The sequence below is a fragment of the Diabrotica virgifera genome, chromosome 6 (genome assembly GCF_917563875.1).
Source record: "Diabrotica virgifera virgifera chromosome 6, PGI_DIABVI_V3a".
In the NCBI taxonomy this organism is placed as follows: Eukaryota; Metazoa; Arthropoda; class Insecta; order Coleoptera; family Chrysomelidae; genus Diabrotica; species Diabrotica virgifera.
Window position 1 is genome coordinate 194,431,034 of NC_065448.1, and position 9,783 is coordinate 194,440,816.

The 9,783-nt window shown below is 32.0% G+C and overlaps 3 protein-coding genes across 4 annotated transcripts; 2 read left to right on the top strand and 1 right to left on the bottom strand.

Annotated features, from left to right (window-relative positions):
• The first annotated feature begins 2,212 nt into the window (after window positions 1-2,212).
• On the top strand, window positions 2,213-4,756 carry LOC114342282 (uncharacterized). 2 transcript variants are annotated; one of them, XM_050653603.1, is made up of 5 exons: window positions 2,213-2,713; window positions 3,117-3,631; window positions 3,701-3,994; window positions 4,058-4,439; window positions 4,491-4,756. In XM_050653603.1, exons 1-5 carry the CDS (start codon window positions 2,695-2,697, stop codon window positions 4,658-4,660), a joined length of 1,380 nt encoding a protein of 459 aa, XP_050509560.1. In that variant the 5' UTR covers window positions 2,213-2,694; the 3' UTR covers window positions 4,661-4,756. The 2 variants fall into 2 exon arrangements, with proteins under 2 accessions (XP_050509560.1, XP_050509559.1); XM_050653602.1 differs by having other exon boundaries at window positions 4,058-4,756.
• LOC126886267 (uncharacterized) lies at window positions 4,687-6,565 on the bottom strand. Its single transcript, XM_050653136.1, has 2 exons — window positions 5,947-6,565; window positions 4,687-5,897 (listed from the first exon to the last, which is right to left on the bottom strand). Exons 1-2 carry the CDS (start codon window positions 6,563-6,565, stop codon window positions 4,687-4,689), a joined length of 1,830 nt encoding a protein of 609 aa, XP_050509093.1.
• Window positions 6,566-8,381: 1,816 nt separating this feature from the next.
• LOC126886615 (mitotic checkpoint protein BUB3) lies at window positions 8,382-9,573 on the top strand. Its single transcript, XM_050653605.1, has one exon. The coding sequence runs from the start codon at window positions 8,462-8,464 to the stop codon at window positions 9,458-9,460; it is 999 nt and encodes a 332-aa protein (XP_050509562.1). The 5' UTR covers window positions 8,382-8,461; the 3' UTR covers window positions 9,461-9,573.
• The last annotated feature ends 210 nt before the right edge of the window (window positions 9,574-9,783 follow it).

Genomic DNA, 9,783 nt, shown 5'->3' on the forward strand with positions numbered 1-9,783 from the left:
TTAAATTTAATAAAGAAAAACGTATAGTAAACAGATAGAAATTAATATGTGTAAGTGAAGAAATATTCAGTTTTTGGAGATAGGAAAGGTGGCCTCCATTTTGTCGGACACATTCTTGCAGCCGTGGTACACAGCTGTTCACGACATTGGGTAATATTTCTTGAAATATTGCTTCCAATTCTTCGCTATGCGTTCTTTTAAAGCCTCAATAGCTCTTGGGGGGTTACTTTGAAAAACTTTCGACTTTAGGTACCCCCGACTATGAGGTGGCCAGGGAATATCGCCGTTTTTACTCATAAGACGCGATATCTTTAGGATTCGTCGATAGCACCACAATTCGAATGCTTTTATTTTGTTTAGCATTGTGGTTTTTAACGTCCATGTCTCACAACCATACAATAGGATAGACCACACATAACATTTCAGCACCTTTTTTCGAATATTCATCGACAGGTTTCTGTTGCATAAAACTGGTTTCCATAGGTCATAAAAGCCTTCCGTGATATTTCGATCCTAGTTATTATCTATCTCTTCATCAGAGTCACAAGATCTTGTAAATTTTCAGCAAGAATGGCTGTATCGTCAGCGTATCTAATATTGTTGATTACTTCTCCGCCTAGCCTTACTCCATCTTGTCTGTGATCCAAAGCCTCCCTAAAGATTTCTTCAGAGTACAGATTAAAAAAGGGTAGGTGATAAAACACAACCTTGTCGTACTCCACGTTTTATCGGCAGTTTTTCAGTACGACTGTCTCCAATTTGGATAGAGGCTACTTGATTGTAATATAAGTATTTCAGCAGTCTTGTATCGTAGTGGTCAAGTCCTGCTGCCTGCAGGCAATCGAAAAGTGTATCATGTTGTACTCGGTCGAATGCCTTCTCGAAGTCGATGAAACAAACATATACGTTCTTTCGGAATTCACAACTTTTTTGTAATAGAACGCGCATACAAAATAGTGCTTCTCTAGTTCATAGACCATTTCTAAATCCAAATTGCCTGACTACCCATTCTAGTTTCGCACAGAAGGAATACTCGGTTTTGTATAATACTTAAAAGTATCTTAAGTGTGTGACTCATCAAACTGATTAGTCTAAAATCGCTGCATTGGGTGGGCCTGCTTTTCTTTGGTAATGTTATAAACAGTGACTCCAACTTCGTTGTAAATTTTGTTAAAGAAAGAAGTCAAGTAGGTAATGTTTTCCTCATCTAAAAGTTTAAGTAGCTCAACAGGGATTTGATCTGGTCCAAATGCTTTATTGTTTTTGGCTTGCTGTATTGCTTTTATGACTTCTGACTTCAGTATACTGGGAAAGTAATCCAGGGAAGACAAAAGAAAGATCAGAAACCACCACAAAATGGCAGGAAGGGTGAAGAGTGAGTAAACGAGCGGAGGGATGCATGGAAAATAATTTTGATCCCTGTCGTGGAGGAATGGGCGGAGTGAAAATAGCAAATATAAAAGAACGAACAGAGCTAAATGCAAGGGTAGACATCTTTGGAGCAAACAATTTTATGACCGTAGTGGGAATGGGGGGATAAGTTTAAAGAAGTGCTGGAGACTTTGACAAAAATTGGTAAAAGAAAAGAGATTTTAGAAAGAAGGGATCGAACAACGGGGGTAAACATGATTAACATCAGCACAAGAGAGACAAAAGAAAGGGTGGCTGCGTACGAGAGAGCGGTCTGAAAAGACGTGCCACTGACTGTGAGTTTAGTTTATAGGCAGGGTATAGTTCATCTCAGAGCCTTCTTTCAGTGCGTCACAGTCTTTCGATTTCCCAACAAACATTTTAAGTTGATTTAACGTTTCATCAGCTAATTTTAGAAGCTTGCATGTTGAACAAAGGTAGTCGATTAGTTTGTTTATGCATCTGTTCAGATTCTAAACAGGCGAAAAAGGAGAAGATAATCAGCTTAAAGCTGAATAAAGTAGCATTTATTAGCGCTTCTTCAACTTTTATATGGCTATTCATATTGCTACTGTACCACTTCTGCAAAATGAAGAAATACTTATTCAGTTTCTAAACAGCTTTACTTTCAGCCTTTGTTCAGCTGCTTTTGACCAATTTTCACGTGTTATATAATTTGTTTCCTTGCTGAAAAGTAGCTTTTGCAGATATTATACAGTCTATTTTTCAACTCTTCTTCAGCTTTTTATAAATAAAACAAAAATGTTTTTTTTTTATATATTTATTACGATTTATTATCGACATTAGCTTTCTTTTAACTTCAATTTCACACTTATTTTATTATTTTATTTAAAATCGTAATACTTACTTTTTTTATTTTATAGTGTCTTCTGTGCGATTTGAACCTGCTACCTCTCGATCCATATATCACTGCCTATCCCACTGAGCTAATCGGGCACTTACCAAAAATGTGTATTTTATTGTATAAATGAAATGCTTTGGAAGCTGAACAACAGCTGAAATAAATTTGAAGAAGCGCTGTTTATTTGTCGAACAAAAGCTGAAAATAATTATCGGAATTTTAGTTGAATAACTTCTGAATACTTTCTGCAAAAGTAAACAACGCCACATTCACTAAATTTTAGCTGAATTGAGATTGATTATTAGCAGAACAAAACACTCCTGGGATTTACCGCGAAAATACTGTCTTGTCTGTAAACGGAGATCAAAATTTATTTGTTTTTCCTATTTTTATAGTGATTTTTGCGTAAGTTTTAAGTCAAAATGAATAGGTGTAATCCAGGTAAGTACGTTGTTTATTATTTATTCTTTAAGTATACAAAGTGTTTGTAAAAATGGATATTAATAATTATCAATATTATACATTTAAAAAAAGTTAGGTTAATTATTTTTTTACATTTAGTATTAAACTTATTAAATTATGAAATATTTTGGTCTTAAATAATTAGAATAAACCTGGGATATATTTATTTATATAAGGAGACTGATATTAACAAACTACTAATAAGTTACAAATCTTCTAATTAAAATAATGGGTAAATAAAAAGTATACTTTTATTATTATAAGAACGTAATATGAGTTGCCTATGCATTGGATGAAATTTAAAACTTCTTTTTTTCTACTTATGTACCTATGTAATATTGTAGTTAATATTTGAAATTTTAATTAGTTTAATTTATTACAGAACCCCATTTTAAAATCGTTGAGACGATAGAAGCTGGAAGGTCGGTCTTAACTGTTGTTCCACACAAGTGGATAAAAAACAAAATTTTATTTTGGCCACCAAAAAACGTGAAAAATCTGATAAAGGATGTCAATTCTACTCCAGACATTACGTGGAATAAAATAATATGTCGCATCAAAAGAAATTATTATAAAAATCGCATTGCAGCTGAAACTGAACTTTTAGAAATGTCGGGAGGTTCGGCAACGTCTTCAACTGATTCCGAGGTTTTAGGAGAAATGAAAGAAAAAAATAAAGTAAGAAACACAAAAAAGGTCACTAGTCAACAAAATTTTGAAACTCTGTTTGCATCATCATCGTCAAAATTTTGTTCGTTTCAACCAATCATACCGGAAGAAACTCCTGAGCCTGTTGTTGAAAGCGAAAATATAATTTTGGAAACCAATTTTTCGGATGAGGCAATTATTTCTCCTGAAGCAATTGCAAATGCGCAGTTTTTAAATGTCATCGAACAGGTAAGTTTTTATTGGAAACATTTAAAATTATTACTTTAATTACTTTTTTTTTGCACCCTTAATTATAAGCCTTTGATTGGAGAAGAAAGTAAAAACGACATTATTAACAAGTTGAATGACATTGAGCAAAAATTTAATCAGTTTAAAAATGATATAACAGAGAGCGTAAAAGATATGTTGGTGAAGGCAGTTGCGGCAATTAAATCAGATTTTGATGCCAAATTATTGTCAGCAATGCAGAATTTTAAAAACAATCATCAGGATGATGACAATATTCAATTTGAATTTCATGCCGTTTCAACCTCACAGGAGTTAAGTCAATTAGAGGAAAATCTCAAAGATCCAAATTATGAAAAGAAAGTAGTAAGTTATATTATTTCAGTTTTCATTTAATCTTTTAAATTTAATGTTGATACTGTTTTCTAGAGAAATTATTTTAAAAAAATTATTGGTAATATTCCTGATACTAGTAATGGTTTGGATACCTGCTATAGTATTGTAGATTATTTTTTTGAGAAAAAATTTATGGTGCAGTGTTCGTGGACGGGAGGAAGTAGAAGCAACACTGAAAAATGTTGTATTAAAAATTGCAAAAATATTTTAGAAGTGTTTTTTACAATAGTCCAAAGTTCCAATAAAGATTTTTCGAAGGCTTTGTTGAAAAAATTTATAATTGGAATTACAAGAAATGCAAAGAAGCGTAGTTTAACTGGAGGCATCCGCCAATCTTCAATACATAGAAGAAAAAAATCAATGGTTAAAAAACAACGTTTAAGTGGAAACAGAAAAGGTGTTGCTCAAAGACAAGGTAAAGGTACCTATATTAAAAAAATGTATAACATAAAAATTATTATTTCAGGCGAAAATGAAATTTTTTATGAAAATGAGCAATCATTTAATGAAGAAAAAGAATATGATGAAGATAACGATGAATATGGTATGGAAAAATATGAAGCTGACGGTGAAGATGCTATAATAGAACATGACGAGGTTGAAGAGGAAGATAATAATGATACAGACACGGACTAAAAGAACATTTTTATTAAAAAAACTTTTTAATTTACATTCAAGTTTTGTTTATTTTTAATAGTGTGTAGAAGAGGAATAAAAACAATTTTACTTTCATTGTATTTTATAACAACCATTTTACAAACAACATTCTCTAGCAAATAAAGTTTCATATTATTTAAATTTGTAATGTTGCAAATATATATGTGTAAATTTGATGATCGAATGGGATAACTAAAGAAATCTTCTTTTTTCTTAACAGATTTTCCATGTATGAATATTTTACCACCTTTTTCTGATGCAGAATTCATTTGAACAATGTCATTGTCATTTGTTAAAAACCATGAATTTTTGAAAACATTACTTAAACAAAAATTATGAGAATAAATGTAGCACTTGATAACATTCCCCCTTTTCTTAATTTCTGGCTGTAAACTTGTCTTTTTTGTATCATTGCTCAATATTAAATTTCTTTCGCCAATTCTATTAACAATTTGCTGCAAACTGTTATTTCCTTGGCGCAATAATTTTTTTAGTTGAAATAATGTATTCTCAAATGGGTACGTAGATATTGTAAAAAGTTGTCCAAATCTATTAACATCATCAACCACATGTTCTAAGTTATGAATGTTGCTTGTAATAAATTGTACGCCATAAATAATCTTAAAATCATCTATATATTTTTCAAACATTAATTGGGCAACCGAACGATTTTCAGCATACATGTCAGAAGAACATATTCTAACAGCAACAAAAAGAAGTAAAAAATGTTTATAAACGTCAGTGTTCAACACATCTTTTAAAATAACAATTCCAATATAATTAAGAAAATTGCGCCATTCTACTCCTTTCCAGTATGCCAGGCAATCTAATCCTCTTGTGGAACGATGAATTTCAGATGGAAGTTTCACAGATATTAAATGTTTGGAGATCCTCTCAATATCACGAGCACATAGCTTACTTGAGAAACCCATAGAACCATCTTTCCATCCTGTTAGACAACGCTTCATCACACCTAGCTCTAAAAGATGTAGTTCATCTGCTACTATAAAATCCTGCACCATGTCAACTTCGGAAATTTTCAAAATTGGTGACTCTTGCCCTTTATGGTGCTTACCATAATGTTTACTTCTGAATTTTGCATCAGTTCTAAGAGGACATTTTATATCAGGAAATACAACAGTTCGAGAAAGATAAGAATATTCGCCTTCAGTAGTGCATTTAAGGCATCCATTAATCCCATTGAAATTGACTACACCTGTAAAATAAACTAGTCAATTTAAGCAATAATTAAAAAAAACAGATACCTTTAATAAATGCCCGTGCAGGTGAATCGCAGATAAAGCATCTAATTTTTATGTGAATCATATGCCCATTAACACAGAGTCCATTTGATTGCAGCCGCTTAACATCCTCAACAAAAGGCTCCAAAAATTCATTTATATCTAGAGGCTTGTTATTTCCATGGAAAATGCCAACAATCATAGGTTGTATATCAGGCATTTCATATATGCTACATAAAATTGGCCAAAACTGACGTTTGGAACTTTTATATATTGGCAACCCATCTATATTTACATTGAGCTGTATTAACATGTCTTTTGACAAGTTTTTAAAAGTGTTCGTTAGACAAACGTCAAGACCTTGATGCCAATATTCTCCACCCTGTATAACTTTACAACTTTTTTTCGTATTTTTTGGCGTTTTTAATAATGTTCTAGCATCGATAAATAAACTAGAATCATACTGTCTCTTGATTATTTGTAGGAGATCTTTTAGAGCTGCATGTGTAATATTATGTCGGATTGCCCAATTTCCTAATTCGGTACTTGAACAAGGCAATAATTGCGTTTCAGTATCATCTGTTTTAAAAATGTCTTCATCAATAAACTGGTCACCATCATCTGATGTTTCACTGGTTTCCATTAGATTATCGTCAAGATCACTTGATGTGCTAGAAATACACTCCTGTTCTTTAGAACCTATGTAACAAATTATTTTTTATTTAAAATATACTCACAAAATTAAAACAAAATTACCTGATCCTGATGCTGTGTCGTTAGCTTTTGAATGAGAAGAAACACTACTTGGTGCATATAGATTTTTTAAAAACTCTTCATAATTTGAACGGTTTACCTTTAATTTTCGGTAATAATGGCCAGATTTTTTTATTTTTTTAAAATTTTGAATTGATTTTTTATCCATATTTTTTAAATATTAAGTAAAGCACAGTGTATATCTTTTATCTAAATAATTAAAATTATATAGCAAATATAAGCAATTGTATAATACTTAATAATCATCAGCTGCAGAAGCCATTTTTCATCGAACTTAAGTATACACCTTTTGCAACGAATATGAACGATTTAATTAAATTAAAGCTCCTTTTCAGCTTTATATCAGCTTTTATAAAGTTGCTGATTAAAAGTACTTACAAAAGTTCTGGACAAGCACTATTTCAGCCCAGAATATAACTGAATAGAGAAGGTTGAATAATGTATTATGAACTGACTTAAATAGCGCTTCCCCAGCCTCTTGTTCAGTTTTTTTTACATTGTTGATCAAAAGTAGACAAAAATTCTGCAGCAGCGCTAGTTCAGCTTAGCATTCAGCTGAATAAGATATGCTGAATACTATAATACAAAGTGCCTTAAATAGCGCTTCTCCAGTCTAATATTCAGCTTAAGTCAATTGGCTGCAAAAGGGCTTACAAATAATCTGAAGCAGTGTTTGTTCGACATATTAAACAGCAAAATAGCTTAAACAGCCTTTGTCACTTTTATGCGACTACTAATCAGCTGCAGTACTCAGTATTTAGCTTGACCAGCTATTATATGTTTGTTGGGTTCTTTCTAATGCAAAGTTGGATGTGACGGAAAAAGCTATACGTCCGTGATTATACACACATTTCCATTACTCTAGTTGTTGATAGATGGCGCTATAATCGGAAAAAAATAATGTAGTTACCTGCTATACCTATTATCTATATCTATTATCGACATAGAGACGCACCATAAAGTGCTCAGCTCAGCGCGGCGGCATGCAGCCAAAAGTCGAGAGAACGCGCATAATTAACAATTCAAGAACAACAGTCTAAATTGAAATAAGCCCCGATAACTCGTCAGAATCTTGTAATTGAATTTTTAAACTTCAATTTAGGCGCTTGGCAATCTCAAAAATAATCATTTATGTATGAGTTTTCAAGCCTCAAAAATGCCTTTTTTCGCATTTTTCAGATTTTAAATTTTTAAACTTTTGAGACAAAGAGAATATCCTTTTTGTTTGAAATGAACCAAAAACCCTAAAAAATATTTTTCGGGGCAAAAATGGGTGATCTTTTAAATTTGTTTGAAAAAATTGTTTAAACAATTTCTGTCCAAAAATTTGGCCCAGCACTACTTTGATTTGTTTAAAGCGTACATTTTGAACAGGAATACGCAAAGAAGCCGAATAAGAAATTTTTTCATACGGGAGCGGTCTCACAATATCGACTAAAACATCTCGATTTGACTAAAGATCTGAATATCGAATCGAACCGATTAATATAATAATATTCTATTATTAGTTTAATTAATACAGTATAAATAAATTATAATATAATAGATTAATATAATATAATACGGAGTATGTTTCTGATATAATAATTATTTTAATAATATTTTGAAATTTGTGTCGTGCTCGATTGTATAGAATATTTTTAAATCGAATGATCACAATATATCGGAAATCGGATAATCTTCAACCTTCAACTTCAACGCCGTTAAGGGATTTTCGTATATTTTAGGTTATGTTTATGAAGAAAAAATTGAATTGAAAACAAAGATGAAATCTCAAACCGAATATAAATTAAAATCAGCCCCAGAAGATGCAATTTCAGCTGTAAAGTTTGGCCCAAATACAAACCAATTTTTACTAGTAAGTTCTTGGGATGGATATGTAAGATTGTACGATGTAATCGCTAATAACATGAGACACAAATATGCTCACGACGATGCAGCAGTATTGGATTGTTGCTTCACCGATGCAGTCCACTCATATAGTGGAGGCTTAGATGCAGTATTAAAATCTTTTGACTTCAATTCAACCAAGGAAAGTTCAGTTGGAAACCATGCAGCCCCTATCAAATGTGTCGAATATTGCAGTGAAATTAATGCTATTATTACTGGAAGTTGGGACCACCACGTTAAGTTATGGGATCCTCGTCAACATGCATGCAGTGGCAGTTATAATCAAGGAGAAAGAGTGTATACGATGAGTGTTTGTGGTGAGAAATTAGTTGTCGGAACAGCAGGCCGCAAGATTCTAGTGTGGGATATAAGGAACATGTCATACACGCTACAGAAACGTGAATCAAATTTAAAATATCAAACTAGAGCCATAAGATGTTTTCCGAATAAACAAGGTTACGTTTTAAGTAGCATTGAGGGTAGAGTTGCAGTAGAATATTTGGATACGAACCCAGAAGTACAAAAGAAAAAATATGCTTTCAAATGTCATAGAATTAAAGAGGATGGTTTAGAAAAGATTTATCCTGTTAATGCTATTAGTTTCCATCCTATACATAATACTTTTGCAACTGGTGGATCAGATGGTTATGTCAATATTTGGGATGGTTTCAACAAGAAACGTTTATGCCAGTTCCATCAATACCATACTTCAGTGACTTCGTTAAGCTTCAGTCACAACGGATCAGTGTTAGCTATTGCTTGCTCATACTTTCTTGAAGAAGATCCGTTACCTGAACCTCTGCCAGAAGATGTAATTTATATTAGAGCTGTTACGGATCAAGAGACAAAACCTAAATATGTTGCCTCAAATTAAATTAAAGACTTCTATATATTTAAGTAAGTAATGTAAAGTTAATATTTATCCCGACATTTTGTGTATTTTCTAGTTAATTAATCTAACTGTATAAATAAATTTTAAAAACAAAATTTGGCCTAAATATTTATCATTAAAAATATTACTTACCAACAGGATATAGTTTAAATCAAATTATGTGAATCGACTGTTAAATACCGAAACCACATAACGATGGCTTAGTGTGAAAACCTCGTATCTCATTAAATTACAATTTTACAGGAGAGGCAAAAAACTGATTTTCTGCATAATATAATCTAAAAACAAAAACTACTGTTACATAT

Excerpts from the sequence above, each read along its gene's own strand:
- LOC114342282 (XM_050653602.1), top strand. Across the intron at positions 3,632-3,700 it reads TTTTAAATGTCATCGAACAG|CCTTTGATTGGAGAAGAAAG; the intron begins GTAAGTTTTTAT and ends CTTAATTATAAG. Across the intron at positions 3,995-4,057 it reads CAAATTATGAAAAGAAAGTA|AGAAATTATTTTAAAAAAAT; the intron begins GTAAGTTATATT and ends ACTGTTTTCTAG.
- LOC126886267 (XM_050653136.1), bottom strand. The coding sequence starts at position 6,565 with ATGGAAACCAGTGAAACATCAGATGATGGTGACCAGTTTATTGATGAA. Across the intron at positions 5,898-5,946 it reads TGCACGGGCATTTATTAAAG|GTGTAGTCAATTTCAATGGG; the intron begins GTATCTGTTTTT and ends TTTATTTTACAG.
- LOC126886615 (XM_050653605.1), top strand. The coding sequence starts at position 8,462 with ATGAAATCTCAAACCGAATATAAATTAAAATCAGCCCCAGAAGATGCA.